Consider the following 22251-nt stretch of genomic DNA (forward strand, 5'->3'; position numbering starts at 1 on the left):
CCAGCTCTCACTCATCACATCGGTTAAGTTACTTTTAAGTCAGTATCGTATTGTTCATTAGAACATTGTCAATTTTTGGCTATGTAGAAAGAGTCCTAGAATCAAAAGGACATAAATGCTTATAGGTTCCTAAAATGAATGAGGAATGACTGCAGTGTCATCAGAAATAGTTGTATCTACACCTGGCTTCAGTTCATTTATGTGGATGAGAAGCTAGGTCTGTTTTGTTTGGAGTAGAAGACATTTGGGGGTGGTTTAGTAGATTTAATAATTTGGAAATATTTAGGAATATAGAGGACAGGAATTTAAGATGATTGGTAAAAGAATCAGACAGAAGAGGGGATTTTTTTTCAAAAACAGTTTGAGGCTCGTTGCCTGAAAGGGAAGTAATAATATAGTATGAACATTCAAAAGGAATGTGATATAAAGTTTTTATAGAGCATTATGGAAGACAAAGAATATTAAATCTAAGCAACCAGTTCTCGAATGCTGAGCACTACTGGGCCCAGGATTCTTTTCTCCTGCTGAATAGTCACTATATCCCGTCCCTCCCTCTTTCCGTACCCCTTATCCATCTATCACTTACCAGGATTTCTCCTGCCCCCACATCTTCCAGCTTTCTCCTGCCTACTCTAATCAGTCTGAAGAAGGTTCCCCATCCAAAACATCACCTATCCACGTACTCTAGCGATGCTGTTTGACCAGAGTTACTCCAGAACTTTGTAGCCTTGATTCTTATCGGGCTAGATTTTACAAAGAATGGCTACTTGCATCAAATGATTCAAAAGATTTCGATCAAGTCAACGTATATAAGATAATTACTTAGAAAAAATTGTTCTAGACGGCAGTGCGGAGGAACAGTGAGTCCATTGAGGATAAATTTCATTCAAATCAAGATGACAGAACACAACATGGCTGGACACTGAAATATCTGTACCATTAGTGCTGTTTTGTAATCGATTCTTGTTTTTTTAATCCATTGGTGTTACTTAGAATTTGTTGATGGCACGTTCCTATTCGATTTGGATGGAGCATTGAGATCCTGATCTCTAACTATCTGGAGTTGTTATCTATCCAAAGATTTTGAATGTCTAGTAGAATCAAGCAGCTTCAATAGAAATTTGAGAGCTGGAACATTTATAAATTTGTGCTCGGCATTTTCAAGAGGATTGATTGAAAGAAATGAAAAGAACACTTATACCATTGTCACCAAATCAAATAAACGCTATTGGGTTCTTTGGTTGAGTAAACCCAAGGGTGGATCAGATGTTAAATGGGGTATAATGTAAAGATTGGATTAGACTGGATTGAGGAAATGTTGCCATGGCTGTTTTCACTGAGTACGAATGGGTCAAATGTATGTCTGATTGTTCGAAGAATCCAACATTGAAATGTAATTTTCTTTCATTATTATTTGAGTGAAAAGTTATTTGCAGAATATAATTTGCAAAGCTTTATAAAGCTTTCAGCTGAGGCTCCTCTAGGTTGGCGAAGAGGGGAAATGTTCAAATAGCAGATGTAAAGCTGAATGCATTTGATGGAACGCTGGCAGCTAATGACCATCATACCAGACATTCAGTACAATCATTCCAGATAAGAAAACTAAAATATCTTAATCTATAGTCTTGTAGACATAGCTGCTGCAATTAATTATGTAATAATATCCTCCAAGTTGCAGTTTGTTCCCTTTGCTATTGACTGTTTCTATCTCTCCTCTCTGCCTCTTCTCTTTCTGCTCTCCTTCTCCTCTGTCTCTGCCTCTCCTTCTCCTCTGCCTCTCCTCTCTCTCTGCCTCTCCCTCTCCTCTGTCCTCTGCCTCTGCCTCACCTCTCTCCCTGCCTCTCCTCTCCCTGCCTCTCCTCTCCCTGCCTCTCCTCTCTCTGCCTCTCCTCTCTCTCTGCCTCTCCTCTCTCTCTGCCTCTCCTCTCTCTCTGCTCTCCTCTCTCTCTGCCTCTCCTCTCTCTCTGCCTCTCCTCTCTCTGCCTCACCTCTCTCTCTGCCTCTCCTCTCTCTCTGCCTCTCTCTCTCTGCCTCTCTCTCTGCCTCCTCTCTCTCTCTGCCTCCTCTCTCTCTCTCTGCCTCCTCTCTCTCTCTGCCTCCTCTCTCTCTCTGCCTCCTCCCTCTCTCCGCCTCTGCCCTCTCTCTGCCTCGCCCTCTCTCTGCCTCGCCCTCTCTCTGCCTCGCCCTCTCTCTCTCTCTCTCTCTGCCTCGCCCTCTCTCTCTCTCTCTCTCTCTGCCTCGCCCTCTCTCTCTCTCTGCCTCGCCCCTCTCTCTCTCTCTCTCTCTGCCTCGCCCTCTCTCTCTCTCTCTCTCTGCCTCTCTCTCTCTGCCTCTCTCTCTCTCTCTCTCTCTCTCTCTCTCTCTCTCTCTCTCTCTCTCTCTCTCTCTCTCTCTCTCTCTCTCTCTCTCTCTCTCTCTCTCTCTCTCTCTCTCTCTCTCTCTCTCTCTCTCTCTCTCTCTCTTTCTCTCTCTCTCTGCCTCGCCCTCTCTCTCTCTCTCTCTGCCTCGCCCTCTCTCTCTCTCTCTGCCTCGCCCTCTCTCTCTCTCTGCCTCGCCCTCTCTCTCTGCCTTACCCTCTCTCTCTCTCTCTCTGCCTCGCCCTCTCTCTCTCTCTCTCTCTCTCTCTCTCTCTCTCTCTCTGCCTCGCCCTCTCTCTCTCTCTCTGCCTCGCCCTCCATCTCTCTCTGCCTCGCCCTCTCTCTCTCTGCCTTGCCCTCTCTCTCTGCCTCGCCCTCTCTCTCTCTGCCTCGCCCTCTCTCTCTCTGCCTCGCCCCTCTCTCTCTCTCTCTCTCTCTCTCTCTCTCTCTCTCTCTCTCTCTCTCTCTCTCTCTTCTCTCTCTCTCTCTCTCTCATCTCTCTGCCTCGCCCTCTCGCCTCCCTCTCTCTGCCTCGCCCTCTCTCTCTCTCTGCCTCGCCCTCTCTCTCTCTCTGCCTCGCCCTCTCTCTCTCTCTGCCTCGCCCTCTCTCTCTCTCTGCCTCGCCCTCTCTCTCTCTCTGCCTCGCCCTCTCTCTCTGCCTCGCCCTCTCTCTCTGCCTCGCCCTCTCTCTCTGCCTCGCCCTCTCTCTCTGCCTCGCCCTCTCTCTCTGCCTCGCCCTCTCTCTCTGTGCCTCGCCCTCTCTCTCTGCCTCGCCCTCTCTCTCTCTGCCTCGCCCTCTCTCTCTGCCTCGCCCTCTCTCTCTCTGCCTCGCCCTCTCTCTCTCTCTGCCTCGCCCTCTCTCTCTCTCTGCCTCGCCCTCCCTCTCTCTCTCTGCCGCCCTCTCTCTCTCTCTCTGCCTCCCTCTCTCTCTCTGCCTCTCTCTCTCTGCCTCCCTCTCTCTCTCTCTGCCTCCCTCTCTCTCTCTCTGCCGCCCTCTCTCTGCCTCTCCCTCTCGCCTGATATTCCATGCAGGCATATGCTGCTACCTCTTCATCCTCCTACGCTTCATCCTCGTTCTCATTCTCTTCCTCGTTCTCTTTCTCCTCCTCTTCTTTCTATCTTCAGCAGTCGAAGGTGCTTGTCCTGCCTGAGGACGCCAATACTGCTGCCAGTATCAGCATGTCTGTCTCCAATTCCTTCCTGAGTCGTCACAACTCCTTATCTTCATCTTCGGTGAGTGTGCCTTATGATCTGCTGTGTGTGTGTCTTTTTTCAGATGCCTCGGCTGATCAAAACAAAATGCCATACTTGGTTGTAACTAATTTTCTCTTCAAAAAAATTATGCTCTGTACTGATTTCAGAATCTTGATGGCTATTAATTTGTGGTGATCAAGAATTTTATTTGCTTTTTCCTGAATTGTAGATATGTAATTAAACAGTTGGGGCCAAGCTGTGGAGGATGGGTGGCTTGCTCCAGATTCCTACTTGAAATTGTTGTTACATTGACACTCCAATTTGTTACAAAACACTCCAATTCTTCATTGAATATGCCTATATAAGCTGCAGAATACTGTCTAGATTTTATTTTGCAAGCAATTGAACTGTCATATTACCAAAGTGACCAAAGGTTCCTATAATATTGAAACATAAGTTGCATGTTTTATATGAAAGAAGGTTACATTCTAAGACAGCTTTTACTACATTATGAGATGATTTTGTTGATGCTGTGGCTGCGGTGCCTGGAAGAGGAGTAAGTTTTGCCTCATTTGACATTGTTTCCTATCATGTATTGGTTCGTGAAAGCTTTCCTATCCACTTTCAAGACTAGCTAACAGTATCAGAATCTGCATTGTTTGAACAGTTTGTTCATCTTTGTTATTTACAGAATGCACTTTTGCAGACTAACAGTTTGATGTGGTTCATGTTTTGGTGAACATAGAATTTGTATTTTTGTGCTTGATGTGCTTTAGTGTACCATTTCTTGTGAAATTAATTCATATCTTATTATTCAACTAAAACCTTTTCATTGAATTTCCCTCATTTGCGAGCCGCATGTATAAACTCATAGGAGGGAGGGAATGACAATTGAACGTTATAACCGTTACAGGCTGCTGTATTTGTGGATCAGTTCCAAACCATGACTTGTGCATTCTCTGTCATGTGTAGTGAAAAAAATATTTCATTCATGGATTTCTCTGTGAACGCTAACAAGGCATTCCTCCACATTTGTCCTGCTATACTAATTACCAATGCCTGTAAGTGCAACTAATTGATTTAAGGGTTAAGACTGCCTGGATTTCTTTACTTGTTCCATCACATTATGCTTTTCAATATTGATGACATTTTTTATTAAGTGAGAACATTATTTGTCAAGTGTTTCAACTTCAAATTTCTTAAGGTATTAATATATGGATTTAAAGTTATTCCAGGTGAAGTCTCGGTCGAAATAGGTTTTGCCTGCCATTGCAGATTGCTATGTTGGAACAAAACTGATAATTAGAAATTGATACCACGGAATGGATTAAGATTCTGACTAAAACTTCAGTTAAAAGCAACTATCGATTCCACCTGAGACATTGCTGTTATTATTGAAGTAACTCATTTTAAACCTTGCGCATGGAGTTATGCTGTGTATTGAATATTCTCTCAAACTACTGCATTTCAAATAATTTGCAAAGCTCCAAGAAGGAAATGATCAAAGCTAAACATCCCTTAGTTATTTATTTAAAGAAGCCAATGGCAAGATGGAGCAACTCTGATGTTAGTAATATGTTTGTTGATAAAGTATCAGAAGAATTTCTGCAAAGATATCAAATTGAGTTGAGAGCAGAAGTCATCACTGTGTCTCTCAAGTCTGTTCTGCAATTTAGTGGGATAATGACCTCTAGTTCCACATACCTACAGGTAAACCTTACCTCCTGCTTTCCCCTTCCTCTCCCCTCCCTCTCCCCCCCCCCCCCTCATTTTTGTTCGCTTCTCTATTCTTCCCCTCTCTATTACCCATAGATGTATAGATGGAGTTGAAGGGAGGAGGCTGATTTGTATGCTGGACTGGACTTAATGCACAACTCTACAATTTCCTGCAGTTTTGGACAGTAATTGTCAAATTGAGCTGTGATACATCCTGATAAGGTGCTTTCTCTGGTGCATCCACCAAATCTGGTGAGTGTGGTTGGAGAAATGCTGAATTTCTTATCTTTCTAAGGAAATAGAGGATTTGATGTGCTTTGATAGCGGCAGTGTCATTATGGCTGGACCAGGACAACTTGGTGATATTTGCACCCAGAAAATTGAAACTCTTGATCATCTCCACTTCAGCACCATTGATACAGACTGAGGCATGTACTCAGCCCACCTCCTGAAGTCAGTAACCAGCTCCTTAGTTTTGCTGACGTGTAGATGGAGTTGGAGCAGAATTTGCTACAGTTTGGGGCTGAGAAAGCAACCTTGTGTGGCATCAGTTTTGAGAATTATCATGGAGGATGTTTTGTCATGTATCTTTGCTAATTATGGTCTTTAGGGAGATGAATTTGGTTGGAATTACGGTATCAACGGTAGAACCGTTGTCAATGAATAATAATGCAGGTGTCCTTATTATCCAGATGTTTCAAGGATGGGTGTAGGGCCAGGGAGATGGGTGGTGGTGGAAGAATCGAAGTGGTGACTGGGAAATTGGGGTTGAAGTGCACCATGACCAGCCTCTCGAACCACTGCATCAAGTTTAGTGTTGGCAATACGATTGCATTGAGATGACATTTGTGAACACAACAGAATGTGTGGGATACTCAGGAATTGCACTTAATGGGGGATCGGTGATTGCGATATTACCACCTTTGATCAGGACAGGACAGGCTTGGTGCAGTATATGTGATGGAATTTAGACTGGACGCACAAGAGCTTGACAAAGTTTGGTTGTCCACAGCATGGTTAAAGACTGGAGAAAAAGGCCATAGATTGGATGAATGATTGCCACCTATTTGTAGATTATTATCAACATTTAGAGTACTTGGATGCTTCTGTTTTCTAATTTATTTTGGATGCGGTTTTTCTTTTTTAAAGCGAGATACATGAATGAGGTCATTTTCTTACTCTGATGCCATCCAGTAGTTTCTGCGGAGTGCACACTTGGAATTTTCTTCTGTTAAAGTACATTTGAGATAGATGTCTACATTGGATGAAAAGAGAAATTGAAGCAGCAGATTAGCTCTTATTTCTAGTGTACAGTACTTAATTTATGCATACTATTTGGAATAAATTGGACAGATTCCATGTACAATTTAAAATTTGGAGCTAAATGTAAGAACTCAAGGAATGGAATTAAAATAGGCTAATGTTCAACAAAGAAAAACAATATGGAAATATACTTGATTGGAAATATATTGGATTATCTACTGCTCACGAGATCTAATTGTAAAAATATGGGGTATTCTTTTTACAAATAAATTTACATCACTATTGCAGGAAGTTGCTGGAGGGTATTGGTTCTTAATGGACTATAATGCTTAATTCTTTGTTCCACGTTTGGGGAGGCCGCACAGAAATTTGTAAATCTACACATCAGGTGTTAGTGATTTTCAGATTTTTGCATTTTTCGATCAGTAAGGTTCAGTATCTGAGTGGACACAATTGTTATCTTTTAACATAACATAACATAACAACACTTTATTGTCATTCGGCACAACACTGAACGAAATTTCAGCAGTCACAAGACACAGCAAAAAAGAAAAGAACACAGGACACCCGACCCCAACACAAACATCCATCACAGTGACTCCAAACACCCCCTCACTGTGATGGAGGCAACAAAACTTCCCCTCTCTTCCCCCCGCACCCACGGACAGGCAGCTCGACCCCTACCGAGGCAACTGACACGCACAGCCCCCGCAAGAGGATGGAAGGCCTCGCGGCCGAGCCGCCCCGGGCACCTAAACGTCCCGCGGCCGCACCGGGCAATGTTAAGTCCAGCGGCCGAGCCGCACCGGGCACTGAAACGTCCCGCGGCCGAGCCGCACCGGGCACTGAAACGTCCCGCGGCCGCACCGGGCGATGTTAAGTCCAGCGGCCAAGCCGCGCCGGGCACTGAAATGTCCCGCAGCCGCACCGGGCGATGTTAAGTCCAGCGGCCAAGCCGCACCGGGCACTGAAACGTCCCGCGGCCGAGCCGCGCCGGGCACTGAAACGTCCCGCGGCCGAGCCGCGCCGCGCTGGCGATGTTAAGTCCAGCGGCCAAGCCGCGCCGGGCACCGAAACGTCCCGCGGCCGAGCCGCACCGGGCACTGAAACGTCCCGCGGCCGAGCCGCGCTGGCGATGTTAAGTCCAGCGGCCAAGCCGCGCCGGGCACTGAAACGTCCCGCGGCCGCACCGGGCGATGTTAAGTCCAGCGGCCGAGCCGCACCGGGCACTGAAACGTCCCGCAGCCGAGCCGCGCCGGTGATGTTAAGTCCCACAGCCGAGCCGCGCCGGGCGATGGAAGGCCCCGCGGGCGAGCTGCGCCCCGGGGAAGAGACCTAATAAAAGAAAGGTTTCCCCCCGCCCCACCCCACCCCCCCACACCCCACACCCCCACCACACATACACAGCCAAAAACAGAAACAAAAACCATCCCAACACCGACACAAACAAAAAAAAAGAAAAAAAAGACAACAGACTGCCAGAGAGCCGCAGCCGTTAGGCACAGCCAACTCCTCCCCTCTGTGGACTTATGTAAAGAACGTACAGTTAGCTTACAACATTGAGATAGGAATGTGAATAATGTCCACCTCTCAATCCGGATGTTTCCTCAGGTAATTTTCAACAGCAATCTTCACATAATTCGTTCAAAATGACTTAATTATTCACATCTATTGTAGACCTATTACATAGCATCTTTAATCAGCTGGGTGTCTTACGTCACCTCATGAATAACATTTGACACCAGGCTAAGTGAAGTGATATTAGTATAAATGACAGAGGGGGGTGATCAATTATGTCAGTGTAGATGTGTAATCTTTAGTGTTGATTCTAAAGATTGAAACATCAAGCTAAGTAAATAAAGCAAGGTCACGGAAGTCCATTTCTTAATTTCCTTCCCACACTATGATAGATTTCAATTGAGTCTGCTGATCCTTTGTTAGGCAGATTGTAGACACATGGAGCTCCAGCTATGCTCATGCTCTGTACCAATCTAAATATTTTCTGTAAAAATGATAATATTTGTATGATAGATTAATGTTGTATAGTATGAAAGGAATTTCTGTTCCACTTTAGATTTCACCCTTTGTCTTGGTTGTTATCAATTGTGCCAATAATAAACTCAAAGATCAAGGAATAGATTGGAACCAGTTTATCTTTTATGTGCATGTACAATAGTTTACGGACTAGCTACTGCTGCTACTTATACTGCAGCTACTCCTCCCCACCTCCACTGCTTCTCGTATTTACTTTGTCAAGTAGTTATAAATTGTGGCTGTTTCAACAGCAGTTGGATCTCATCTTGCTCCGTTTTGTTACACAAGTGGAAGTAACAACCTAGACAAGTTGAAGATCAGACATGTGTGCTATTCAGCTTAGTCATGCACTGAATAATTTTTTTATTTTTATTCATTCATTCTATCGTATCCAAAAGATACCAGCAGCCAGCTAATTTTTAGGTGAATTATTTCATTGAGAGAGAGTTAAGGTTTTATTTTGGTATATTTCTGATTTCCGATATTAATTGGTTGTCATATAATTTATTGTCATAGTCATGCAGCATGGAAACGGGCCATTTGGTTCAACTCCATGCTGGGCAAGACGTCTCATGTAAACTAGTTCCAGTAATCCACATTAGGCCTATATCCCTCTAAACTTTTCCTATCCACGTACCTTTCCTATCCAAATGTCTTTTAAACGTCGTTGTAGCTGCCTCAACTATTCCCCCTCTGAGTATTGTGTTCAGGTTTGGTTATCCAACTGCAGGAAGGATGTCACTAAGCTGGAAATAGTGCAGAAAAGATTTACAAGAATGTTGCCAGGACTAGAGGACCTGAGCTGGAGGGAGTGGTTAGGCGGACGTTACCCCTCATTCTCTTGTGCTCCAAGGAATAATGTTATGGAGGTTCATAAAATCATGATAGGAAAATTTCTATACTCAGTTCCCTGACCGATGATGGCCAACATGTCATCTACCTATGACACAACTTACGGGGAACTGTCAAACCTGTATTCCTAGATCCTTTTGCTCTCCAACACTCCCCAGGGCCCAACGTATTTTGTGAAGGTCCAGTCATTGTGTGCTTTCCCAAAATTCAACAACAGTCAACTCCATTTGCAATTCCTCTGCCCACTTGCCCAGCTGTTCGACATCCTGCTGTAATTTTTGTTAACCATCTTTAGTGTTTACAATACCACTCATTTTGGAGTCATCAATGAAGAACCAAAAAGATCATCAACCTGAAATGTTGACCTTTTCCCTCTTCACAGAAGCTGCCTGATCTGAGTATCATCTTTTTTATTTCTTGGTATAAAAATCTATGAGATTGTCTCTCGAGTGCATGCAGGCTTTCTGTGAGAAACTTGTCTTGGTTTTGTTTGAAAGTTACCTCATGAATCCTCGCTGGCAAATTTGGAATGATTAACATTTTCGATTTGATTATACCAAGCACCTGTGATTGAATAATTTATTTTGAACTGACCATGATTACTTCACATTTATCTGAAACTAAACGAGCCGGGTTATCACTTGATTGGTTGTAATGTATAAACCTATGGTCTGAACAAACAATAGTCTAAATGTTGCTGTTGTCTGAGGAAAAGGCAGCCCAGTATATCAGATATATGATTACTTGGGAGAAAGTAGTCAGAGGGGCATGGTAGGTGGGAGGGAGAAATTTTCCTTGAAGTGCTTTTAAATGACCTGCACACAGTGCTTTTGCCAGAATTTTATAAATGACCTATGAACCTTTCTTTTTTCTTTCTTTCTCTCTCCTCAGTTCAAGTCGGTTTTTAGATCATATTCGCAGGACTTTGTTCCTCACCATCATACCTCTGCATCTCCTTCTCTTTGCACTATCTCCTCCCACTTTCCGGCTGTGCACCAATCGAGGAGCTCCGATCTAACTTTGCCGGGCTCAGCTAACATAGTGAAAGCTGCGGACCTGCTGGACTGCTCTCATGACAATGCAAAGCCTGTTCCCGTCTGCCTCCCTCCTGAGTCTGCTTTTCCTAACTCTCTCCAAACTACTTCGGTGAGAATTGCTTATGAATACTTCAGTGCTTTACAAAACCTATACTTGCAAATTACATAGAAGACCTTGGTTGATATCTTTATAATTGTTCTCCAACTTAAAATCAATTAGATGAGCATTCTACATTTAAAGCGTGCTAGTGTGCTCTCTGTTCAAATGAAGATCTTCTCCAGTGTTGGCATTTATTTTTGAAATAGTTGATTTCAAAATGTAATTTGATGTTATAACCAAATTGTCTGCTGGTAAGAAATACAGCATCAATGATTTGTGTTTTTAATGGTTACTTCAGCAGATTTTATCTTGCCTGAGCAAACCTGTCGGGTGTGTCACAGTCAAATGCCATCTGCTGGATTCCATCAAAGTGCTAATGCCAGCAGTCCAAACCACCACTGATTTGCCACACCAAGCATTCTTTGCTTCCACACTTGTGATATAGGCTGCACCAAATCCTAAATATGAAATGATGTGAATTATAATATTTGGGATTATGATCAATAAGTAATATACTAATGAGTCAGGGTAGTCCAGAATGGTATGTAGCAAATGTGTACATACAAGGAGGAAGAGTAAATAGAAAAAAAAAGATAGAGATAGAAATATATCAGGGTTGCAATGTTCTGTGTAATACTAAAGTCAAGTAGCTATGGACATCAAGTGGAATGGAATGTAATGTTACAGTTTAATAGTAGCTTGGTTTAGACTGCTGCAAGACTAAATAAGCCTGACTACAAAACTTCAATGCGTCAGGATATGTTTTAGTTATGTTTATGTAATGCTATGTTTTAGTCCTGGTGATCTGAGTCATTTTGTTTTATGTAAATTATTAATTTATTACTGAAGGAAATTATATTCATTTGATGATAATACCAAGTTTGGGTATTGCAGTCGAACAGCAATGTGCTTAATCAAATGTCTTTTAGGGAAATAAACCCTTCCTAGGTCTTAAATCTGTGGGGAAAGGCCAAATATCAATGGGGATATCAAAAATTGAAACTAAGCTTTGATTATAATGGAGGCACTATTTAAATGCAAAGTCCCAAGTATTACAAACAACAGATTTGGAACAGGTAATTGAAGACTTGGTTTATTTGGTATGTTTTATGGCGGATCTAGGGGGGAAAAACACTCTAATTTAGATCAAGCCAGCTGGAAGTAGAGTACATCACAGTGGAGTGTTAAATCCACATGAGCAAGGACTTGTCGGCCATGCAGATTTGTCGGTGCAGTTAGGAAGGAAGGCGATGGAGCCGTGGACTGGTCGCAATGTTGATGAGTGTCAGGAGGAGCCATGTGCGTCAGGCATGAACGTGCAAGAGGCAAACAAAACTTGGAACAACATATCTTGGAACACTAAGAATTTTATGTGACCACATGTTTTTGTAAAATGTAGACCGACCAAGCAGACATGGAATGATCAAAAAGATTTCAAAAATCAGATGAAAGTTGCAGATGTGATCAACTGAAGCAGTGACAATTGCAAGTGAGATTAGAGGTGAATTGAGCAGTGTTAGTAACCGAGTTCGTGTGGATGAAAACGACTGACAGAGTTCATCTTCAGATAATTTCTTGCTCGGAGGAGTAAACCCTCTACTGATGCTAATCTTGAGTAAAGCTTTGAGCTCAAAGGTACCTATATCTTGAAGTTGGTAACAAGAATACCGGGAAGAAATATTTTCTCACTATTAATTTCTGTTCAGCCTTTCATATTTAACAAGTAGGGGTGACAAGAAAAGAGCTGAAGAACCTGCTTCAATTGTTCCACTGAAATTTTTAACCACCATTAAAGAATATTGGGTATCGTACATCAGTGACTCCAGCTAGCTCCTTGGATTGTTCAGAAATGTTCTAAATGTTGCATTGTTTGGTTCAGTTAAATTTCAGCTTGGGAATACAGACTGGCTAAATCTTCAATGACTTTTTTAAAAAGTAACAGCTGGGTATAGATTTGTGATCAATAATCCTCAGTGTTAAGTTTTTCACTGGTGGATTTTTCATGGATGTCTGTGTTAAAGAAAATCCTGAAAAGTTAACATAATTCATGAATAAATGTATGCTGTTCACAGGAAGTTCAAGTTGTAGAACTTTAAAGCATGGATGTCACAAGAGCCTTTGAGATCCTTTAACAAATATTTCCGAAAAGAAGGGTCTCAACCCGAAACGTCACCCATTCCTTCTCTCCAGAGATGCTGCCTGTCCCGCTGAGTTACTCCAGCATTTTGTGTATACCTTTTTGGAAAAGAATTGTGCAAACAGATGAGATGTACAATATACTGTGTAGTGAGAGGCTACTAAGCAATTGTTGAACCTTCCGGTCATACTTATGTACTATGCTCCAGATGATTTTTTTTTCTAGTTCTGCTTGCAATTTTCATGATTTTTACAGAATTTAAGGGTTATTTTTTATGCTGTTTAGTTTCACCAAATTCGTTGCCGCCTTAGTTTTATCAATTGAAGTCAATTTGTCACGAGGATTCACGATGAAAGGAAATTGTAAGCATACTGAATCTCATTGTGGCATTTCTTGGCAGAAAACCAGGTTCATAAAATCAGACTCTGGTTAATGGAGAGCTACAAATGTCAATGTGCTGATTTGACTTCTGAGCATTTCAAAGAGGAATTTCTAAATATTGCACACTCTCTAAAAACATCATGTTCTTCCCCACGTTCCCCCTATCACAGCTGTTAACTGTGCATATCTACCTAATCATGCAAATATTTGCTTTTCTGGAATACTCCAGAAACAATTAATCTGATCCTATTCAAACTTGATCACCTTCAAACTCAAACGCCAGATTTCGTCAGCTTGCTCCGCACATTGAATCATGTGTGTTTCCAATCTCCCCATGTGTCCATACTTGGACAGATGTAGAGACCCTTTCTCACAGGAACTCTGCATCCCGTGATCCAGCAGCATGAAGGCCTTGGATGGTGCAGGGTTGGCCCTACCCTGAACACTCCACAGGTGGTGGAGGAGGATGAAGCTTTGGTGATGGAAGCTTCAGTTGATTTGCTTTAATGTTCAGATTTTTAATATTAAAAGTACTTAAAAGAAATTCTGAATAAAATCATTAATATAAGGTAAAATCCACTTAAAAAAAATAAACCTTTTCATTTGCCAAATAATTCTTTGTCCTAGAACTTAGTGCTAAGGTTTTGCAGTTTGTCGTTGAATAAAATGAACATTTTTGCAAGACAATGGCCAGCTAAAAATAAAGCTAGATTTGTTGTGATTATTTTGTGTGTGTGCCAAAAATCTGCTAAAAGAATTCTATCTCTGATGTAGGCAATTACCTTCAACATACTGATTTGGGACCCATATGTGAAATAAAAACCATGAAAAATGTTGATTTTTATCTTCTATCCAGTCACCACTGATTCAACTTACTAGGTTTTTTAAATGAAAATTACCCCTTCCTCTGGAAAGAGTAATGAAAAGCATTTCACTACCAACATGAGAAATCTGTGGTGTGTCAATTTTATTTGTGATTGATGGGATTAAGCATGCATGATCTAGTTAGAAATAATATCTAGATATAAATGTAATCTGATGAAACATGTACAAATTCAACAGTATTCTGAAAATGTAAGTTAATAATTTGTATCTATACAATTCACCAGAACTTGAGATAAAGGTATTGAGCTTTGTGCTCTCGCCCTTGTGCCAGCACATGCAAGGGAGAGGTAAAAAGTGACCTGTTTGTGTGCAAACCTTTTGGCTTTACACATGCCTTTGTCAGTTGGGGCACTAGCAAATAGATCATTTGGTTGTCTTGTTCACCCAAGTGGAATAAGCTGCACATCATTGAAATCATGATAAATAATAATAATAATAATAATAATACGCCTTTATTGTCATTGTACGAACAGTACAACGAAATTAGAAGTGCTACATCTGAAACAGTGCGACAGTGCAAATCTTTCAAAGACAATCGCACAAACATAGGAACCAACACAACAAATACCAATATCAATAAAAACCAATAAAAAACCTAATAAATAATAAATGAGTTTTACACCTAAAATGCTGAAAATATTAAAAAAGTGCGACGAAAGTGAGAGTCACATCAAGTCAAGTGTTTCCATTCACAGTTCTTATGGCCCAGGGAAAGAAACTGTTTTTAAGTGTATGCTGATGGAAAAAATAAACACTGTGGCAGAACATCTTAAGTGCCTTTTGGAATAAATAAATATGGGAGATTGAGCTGAAGATCAGTGTTTGAGTGATGGGTTTGGCTGCATTTTAATTATTGTCTTGAGTTTGAAACCAATGTACACTGAAGCGAGAGTGAACATCTTGAGGCCTTCTCTCCTGTAGAGCGAGAGCAATAGTGAGGATGCTGGTGAGGGGGAATACGTTAATCTGTATTCGTCCAACCAAACCAATGGAGACCTCCCTCACTCTCAAGCAGTAAGTAGCATCCGAAGCATGTTGAGTCTTTGGTGCTTGGCTCAAGAGGGAAGCATGTTGGAATGGTTTTCTATTGTGCTGCTCATTTCATTGTGCTGTGAAACTCATCATTAATAAAATTAACATCAACCAACTGCTCACCCTGTAGTCTTTCAGCATTGGCCCCACTAAGAAGGTAGGGTGTCACATGACCAATTTGCCTGGCAGCCATAATCCAATATGTGGTATGGCTAGGAACTGTTGTTTCTTTTCACCAAGAAAACCTGGCTTTTTAAAATTAAGATCTAATTGGCATTTATACCATTGGCAGTTGACTGAAACAAAGATGGGCCAAGTTCCATAAATAGGTAAGCATTTTGCAAAATATTAGATGCGGTCCCTTTTTGTTAAGCTTTCATCTTCAAAACCGACAATGTCTTGGAGTCTCTAAAATCTATTTCCAATTCCAATATATAGCCATTACATCAATGCAACCAAATATACTACTTCATACTTACAGAAATATCAAAAAATTCATTTGGTATATTTGTCAGCTGTGATAGTGAGGTATTAGCCTATAATCGAGCTGCTTGTTGCCATGCTCGTTTTATTGTATGTGAGCTGCACATGCATAAAGAGTACCTCTGCCTGTATCTTAATTCACACAGCGCTAGGTTTCTGATCTACAATGACTCAAAACTAAGCAATACTTCTAGTAAAACATTCATTCTATTTTCAGTTTTCTTCTTGTGTTCTCCCTTCTCTATTCTTTGCCAACCTAAAAACTGAGTTATGACATTACTTTTAAGTTGCCCCTCTTGTTCATCTCTTCACTGTAATTGTTTCATCCATTGGAATCTTCTGCCTGAACCCTGTGCTGGAATTCTTTCTCTGGACAAGTTTTTCCCCACTGTCCCTCCTTTAGGATGGTCCTTAAAAATCTCTTTCTTTTTTTTAAACCAAGGTTTAATATAACTTTAATGGAGCAAAAGTTCCCAGTGCTCTTTTAGGTAGTGTCATTAAAAAGTCAAAAAGCATTGGAGAAGTCACAGTTGTTGATCTGCCTGCCTTTGTTTGCTTGTCACATCTAATCAAGGTTGAATAAGAAGAACTTGGTTAAGGCATTAGTATCCAGCTAAGATGTTTAGAACAAAATAAATCTGAAAAACATCTTGTATTTAAGATGTTTAGAACAAAATAGATCTTGCTCTCTCAGGGCACACAACTAACGCACTTTAAATTTCTACATCGGGTTTAGCTGTATACAAAATACTGAATTGCTGCTTTGTACTCCGGTCAATGCTCAAAGTTGTAGTTGAGAAGTCTGCGGTTGTTGGTCATGGTGTAGCTTTTAGCTTCTAAAACATGTGCTTTTAACATGCTTCATACTGCTGTACACATAACTGCTTGCATGGAGAAGTGCTATTGGCCTTTAGAGTACTTTCTCTTATAGCTGCAGTGATGAAAATGGATTGATTCAGCTTTTTACTCTAGCCTTTTTGCTTGACAATTTTGAGGAAAAATATAGACATTTGTAGAATAGTAAACATGACCAGTTTGTGGTTATTTGTCTGAGAGAAATAAACCATTAGTTTTTATCTCCAGATGTACATTTAAAATCTAACCAGTTTCTCGACTGTGCACATTGCTGTTTTTCCAAGAACCTGCACCCTATTAATCTTAAATGCAATATAGGTAATATCTTTTCAGATTGGGAACAAAATGACCATGCAGTTAATTTGGGATTATAAGTATATATATTTATCCAACTTTTAGAAATGCTTCACCTTTGATAGAGCTATGGATAAAATGCTCTCACTCCGCAGTCTGACAGTCCAGTGTGTGTTGTGCTTGTGTGTGGTAACAGAAGGCGTAACATTTAATGCTACAAAAGTTAAACAAGTATTTTATCCCTTACATTCCCCAGTGGACTATATCGCAGTAAGTTTTATGCCTCGTATTAGTGGCTTCTACTACTATACTAATTTCTGAAAGCTATTTTGGGTACTAAATATCTCTTGGCACTCATGTAAATGCTGACTGTAACATTTTCCAAAAGTGGTTTTCTGCAAATTTATGTAATAGTTTAAAAAAATAATAGTCATAAAATCAATGTAACAGATTCCAATGGATTTCTAAATACATTACCTTTTTAAAAGAGCTTAAACCAATTGGATAATTGACAAAGTTGCCAAAGATACATCTTGACTGCTCCTTTGAGACCACTCATGAAATCATTAAATATTATTTTCCATACTTTAATGGCTCTGTCCATTTTTCTAATGTGTAATATTCAGTACTGTTTTTTTGCAGATCATATTTTGGATATTATACAGTAGCCAATTGATATTTAGCACTTAAATTTGGCATTTTCTGGGGAAAAACAACCCAGTGTTAGATCGTCATCGACCATTTTTATTCTTTTTTTCTGGCTATTCAGGAAATGCCGATGTGTGCTGATACTGTAAGTGATTCCATCTTTAACTTTTGTCTTAAATTACAGTAGTAGCACTGTACTCGGCAACTTTAGCACATTTTTAGACAGTGTTATCATCTGTAGTAGATAATATTTGAGAATACCTAATGTTGTCAAAGCTGTAGATGATGATATGATTCTAACTTAATTCAAAAGTGTGTTGATCAAATTTAATACCTAGTGATTTTTTCCCCACACATTGCATAACCTACTTAATTTCATTTCAGGAGCCTGCAGAATCTTCTAACGAAGAAGAGACCTATCACAGTGATTCCCCCAAATCGACTAATGTAAAGGAAAACCAAGAAAGAAATGACAGGTGGGATTGTAGATTTAAAGACCTAGACTCTTGGTATTCAGCAATAAAATCATGATTGCAAAATTTTCCTGGAATGTGATAATTCACTTGACCATACGCTGTCATTTGTTACCAGAGTGTGTACATGATTTCTGTCACGATATAATTAGGCTTCCTATCTTAATTAAATGAACAAAAGGTGTGTTCATTAAATTTGGGATTTGTTAAATAGATAACAAATAGATAATGAAAATCCGGTTCATACTCCAAAAGCCTGTATATTTTGTATTATTTGATTCAAAGTAAAATATTACTTCAGTGTTATCGTTAAGATTTGCCACAGCTAAGAAGAAATAGAATAATTTGACTACAAACCCACCTGCATTGAATTGAGACAATTGTGAATTTGTGAAGCACTGTTTAAAAATAAATTAAAATGCTCAAGTAGATTTTGTAATGCAGTTGCACAGCACGGAGCCAGACCCGTTAGTCCATCGAGTTAGTGCTAATTAACAACCATCGATTTATATTTATTTGCCAATCTCAGTGTATTCTCCCCACATTCTTGTGTAAACATACAACTGAATAGAGGAATTTATAGAAGACTTATTTAAGTGACATTGGATAACTAAGCTCTGACTCCAATGGGGAAGAGGATGCCAAAATTTGAAGTATGATGGGAGGCGAGATTAGAAAAGGCCATGGTGGAATTTGTCTGAGGAAATTTGATATTGTTAAATATATTGGTGAATATACTGGTAGGGTAGAGATCGATTAATGTATTAACTAAATGTGAAGATATAGGCTAAAGAACCCAAAAGAGCAATCTTGGTCTGTTTTGGAGTTTGTAGCAATTGGGAGTTTAGATGGGAACGAGTGATAATTAATCCAAACAAAAAACATATACGAAATTTCCTTTGCATAGACTACATTATCTGTGACTATGGAGGCAAGGGTGGAAGGGAGAAGTTATGGGAAGCAGTCTTGTTAATGCCGTTATGCATCTTGGTTCCAGATCGGCCTAGGCTTCAAGCTTTCATAATGTTATGTACAAACTGAATGTAGGTCATGGCACCAGAGAGAGATTTCAGCTATGATAACTTTAGTTAAGTTTAGAGAAGCAGCTTGGAAACGGGTATTTCAGCCCGAATCCGCACCGACCATTGATTACCTGTACGCACTAGTCTTACACACAAAGGCCAATTTACAGAAACCATTTAACCTACAAACCTGCACATCATTGGAAAGTGGGAGGAAACTGGAGCACCTGGAGAAAACTCGTATGGTGGAATGAACAAACTGTTCGAACCGTCTTGCGCTGTGAAGCAGCAGCTCTTTCGTTGTGCCACTGTGTCTGATTCACAGTTGAAAGAAATCCATCTCAACATATTTGATATTTGACATGTATATAAATGTGGATTCAAAGGAATTTGAATTAGAAATATTTTACATGATGCAAGCAAAAACTGGCTGACTGAAAAGAGATGAATATGTAGATGAAGAAAAGGAAATATTGGAATACCCTGTAGGCAATAAGGTTGAAAAGCATAGCTCGCCACAATATCTAGACTGACTGAACCCTTAACGTAATGTGGCAGTTTTCTCTTTCATGCGCCTTGTACTTAAGCCGTGGCCTATTCTTCTCTCCCTCAAGCTGAATATTAAATTCATTTGTATTATGATCACTGCAGCCTGGGGCGTCTTCAGTATGAGATCGCTAATTAAGGCCATCATATTTCACAATACTAAGTCTAAAACACCTGCTCTCTGGTTTAAAACCAGCTCTTCTAAGAAACTATCGTGCAAACAATCTGACCCCATTAGATTGCCTTTGCCTTTTGATTTTTTCAGTCTATCTGTCAATTAAAATATCTCATCATTAACATCATGCCTTTCCAACAGACTCCCATTTATTTATTTCCATTACATTGTGCCTCTGGGGAGGGAGTCCACAGGAATTAAAATGACCATAAAGTCATACCCCAAGAGTCAATGATTGTATGACATTTAGGATATTGTTTCGTCCCACTGTTCTACAGTTAAACCTACTTTAATTTGAGTTCATGGCGGAGCAACCCCTCAGCTAATTTATTATAATCAAAATAAACTATCAAATATTCTTGCTAGAATAGTGTATATTTAGAGGATATGAAATTCAACGAACTTTGCTTCAGAAGAAAATAATTTATAATTATAATTTATATGTATTCCTTATTATTCTGGTATCGGAAGCCAAGCTGTCTCACGTGCCACTGATTGATTTATTTCTGTTTTATTTGTCTTTTTCTTAGGCGCGCAGACACACACAATTCATCTGATTTGGATCCAAATGATGAAACGGATGAATTGTCCCTCATAGACCATGAAGTAATTGTGGCTAGACTAACACTCAAACAAGAGGTAAAGCATACTTTAGCATAGTTGGCACCAACCTGAAATAAAGCAATCCCCTGTTGTATCGGTGAGCAGACTGTTGCGAGTGACCTCGGAAGAATTTAATGTTGAGTGTGATAGAGTGATGGATGAAATTCTGGCTGGGGTGAAGGAAAGAAAATTGTGAAGTTGGGGGGGAGAGGAGGAAGGAATAAGATAAAAATGTAGCCCACACCTGGTTAGTTCTCATATTTCTACCACAACAATAACCAAACTCTATATCTCCAGAAATTGCAAACAATTATTGTCTCGACTTCAGTAGAACAATTGTATATATTCGGAACAGATGCAGAATTATTATTGACCATGCAATAGGAGGTCTCGCCTCCTGTTAGAACGATTGAATGAGTTGTGACAGCAAACCATTTGGTTTCCAGCAGCTGTCAAAAACAATCAGACAGTTCATCACTTCTGAGTCTCTGCACATGTGAGTGGGGAGGGGGGTGGGGGGGGAGAGAGAGTGTATTAGAAGGACAACACTGGAATCTATAAGTGAATGAAGTTGTACACGAGGAAATTGACGATTTGATACATTTCTTGCACTAAAACAAAATTATTTTACTGATCATCCTAAATTAGAACCAAAATTTGAGTTAGTATCCAAGTTTATATTGAAATTGCAGCATTTAATCAGTAAAAGCTAATCTAGGGAATTGATTGTTTCCCAATGGATCTTTTATCACTGGGTATGAAGGTTGAAGATGAGGTTGATCTGGGAGTGGCCAATTCTGCTGCAGCTGGCCTTGGATTTCCATCCATCCCAGAGCCATTGCTGTTCAGCATCCTCATTGCTTTTCCCCAGTCAGTATGCACTCGACTACAGGCCAACTACTCTCAGATCCTTACACAAGATCAAATCCAGCATGGTGGACCTCTTGCTGCAAATGGCAAGCCCCACTCTCGGATTTTCTTCTAAATATTACATCCCTGGCAACAAGCATTAACTCTGCCCCCTTTCCACAGATTCTATCTGAACTGCTTAGTAGATTCAATTTTCTACTTGTATTCCCGATTCTAACCTGCTATTACAGAATCAAGTTCACATTATAGGAGTAGAATTAGGCCATTCGACCCATCGTGTCCACTCCGCCATTCAATCATGGCTAATCTCTACCTCCTAATCCCATTTTCCTGCCTTCTCCCCATAACCCTTGACACCCGTTCTAATAAAAAATATGACCATCTCTGCCTTAAAAATATCCACTGACAGCCTCCACGGCCCTCTGTGGCAACAAGTTCCACAGATTAACTCTCTGATGAATGACTCTCTGATGAAAGAAGTTCCTCCTCCCATCCATTCGAAGTGCCCTTTAATTCTGAGGCTATGAACTGTGGTCCTAGACTCTCCCACCAGTGGAAACAACCTTTCCACATCCACTCTATACCTTTCATTATTAAGTAAGTTTCAATGAGGTCCCCCCTCAACCTTTTAAACTCCAGCAAGTCAAAGCCCAGTGCCGTTAAAGTTACAGTGCTTTGAGATTCAGTAACGTGGAAAATCTACAATTATTACATTAGTATATATTTTTAAAATACTTATAATAATTAAAACACAAAATACTTTTTTTTTGTAATTAATTGGTAAACTGAAATGTGTTTGTTTCAATATCTGAAGCTAGGTTGTCTTAAATAGCTTGATATTTTGTTTTCTTCCCATTATGGCAGAAGGCACAGCATGCTCAGGGTATACTATTTATATATGGTGCTATGGGGAGAAAAGTAATTCAGGCTTTCACATGGGATTTAGCCAAATATCTCCTTTGCCACTTCCCACATCTCATGCAAATTGTTTCCAGCTGCCCTGTGTTCATGAGCACTCATTCATTCAAATATGCGTGATTTAGTTTAATCCGAAGCACTATTTCACAGAAGTAAATATTGTCCAATAAAGTTTTAAAAAATGTTCGAAATGTTTTCGCTTTTACGACCAGACTTTGGTGGCATCCTGTACCCTGAGCAGTTTTGATATAACTATAAATAAATTACATCCATAATTTTAAAATTAACTGAGATTATGGAGCTGTGGTGAACTGTTTTGAGACAGGATGAAGGTAAGCAGTGATGTTTCCCAAAGTTCAGTGATCTGATTTAGAAA

The 22251-nt window shown here is 40.3% G+C and overlaps 1 protein-coding gene across 12 annotated transcripts in view; it reads left to right on the plus strand.

Moving 5' to 3' along the window:
• The window catches only part of LOC144608370 (rap guanine nucleotide exchange factor 1-like), a 126515-nt gene that overhangs the window by 74923 nt on the left and 29341 nt on the right, over positions 1-22251 (plus strand). For 2 of the 12 annotated variants that reach the window (XM_078426049.1, XM_078426051.1), the window contains exons 11-16: positions 3390-3590; positions 10308-10562; positions 14878-14970; positions 17390-17413; positions 17653-17744; positions 20015-20123. In XM_078426049.1, coding sequence (XP_078282175.1) covers positions 3390-3590; positions 10308-10562; positions 14878-14970; positions 17390-17413; positions 17653-17744; positions 20015-20123 — 774 coding nt within the window. The remainder of the gene's footprint in view (positions 1-3389; positions 3591-10307; positions 10563-14877; positions 14971-17389; positions 17414-17652; positions 17745-20014; positions 20124-22251) is intronic. The other 10 variants (XM_078426054.1, XM_078426050.1, XM_078426052.1 and 7 more) reach the window with 10 other exon arrangements.

The sequence above is a fragment of the Rhinoraja longicauda genome, chromosome 31 (genome assembly GCF_053455715.1).
Source record: "Rhinoraja longicauda isolate Sanriku21f chromosome 31, sRhiLon1.1, whole genome shotgun sequence".
Lineage (NCBI taxonomy): Eukaryota > Metazoa > Chordata > Chondrichthyes > Rajiformes > Arhynchobatidae > Rhinoraja > Rhinoraja longicauda.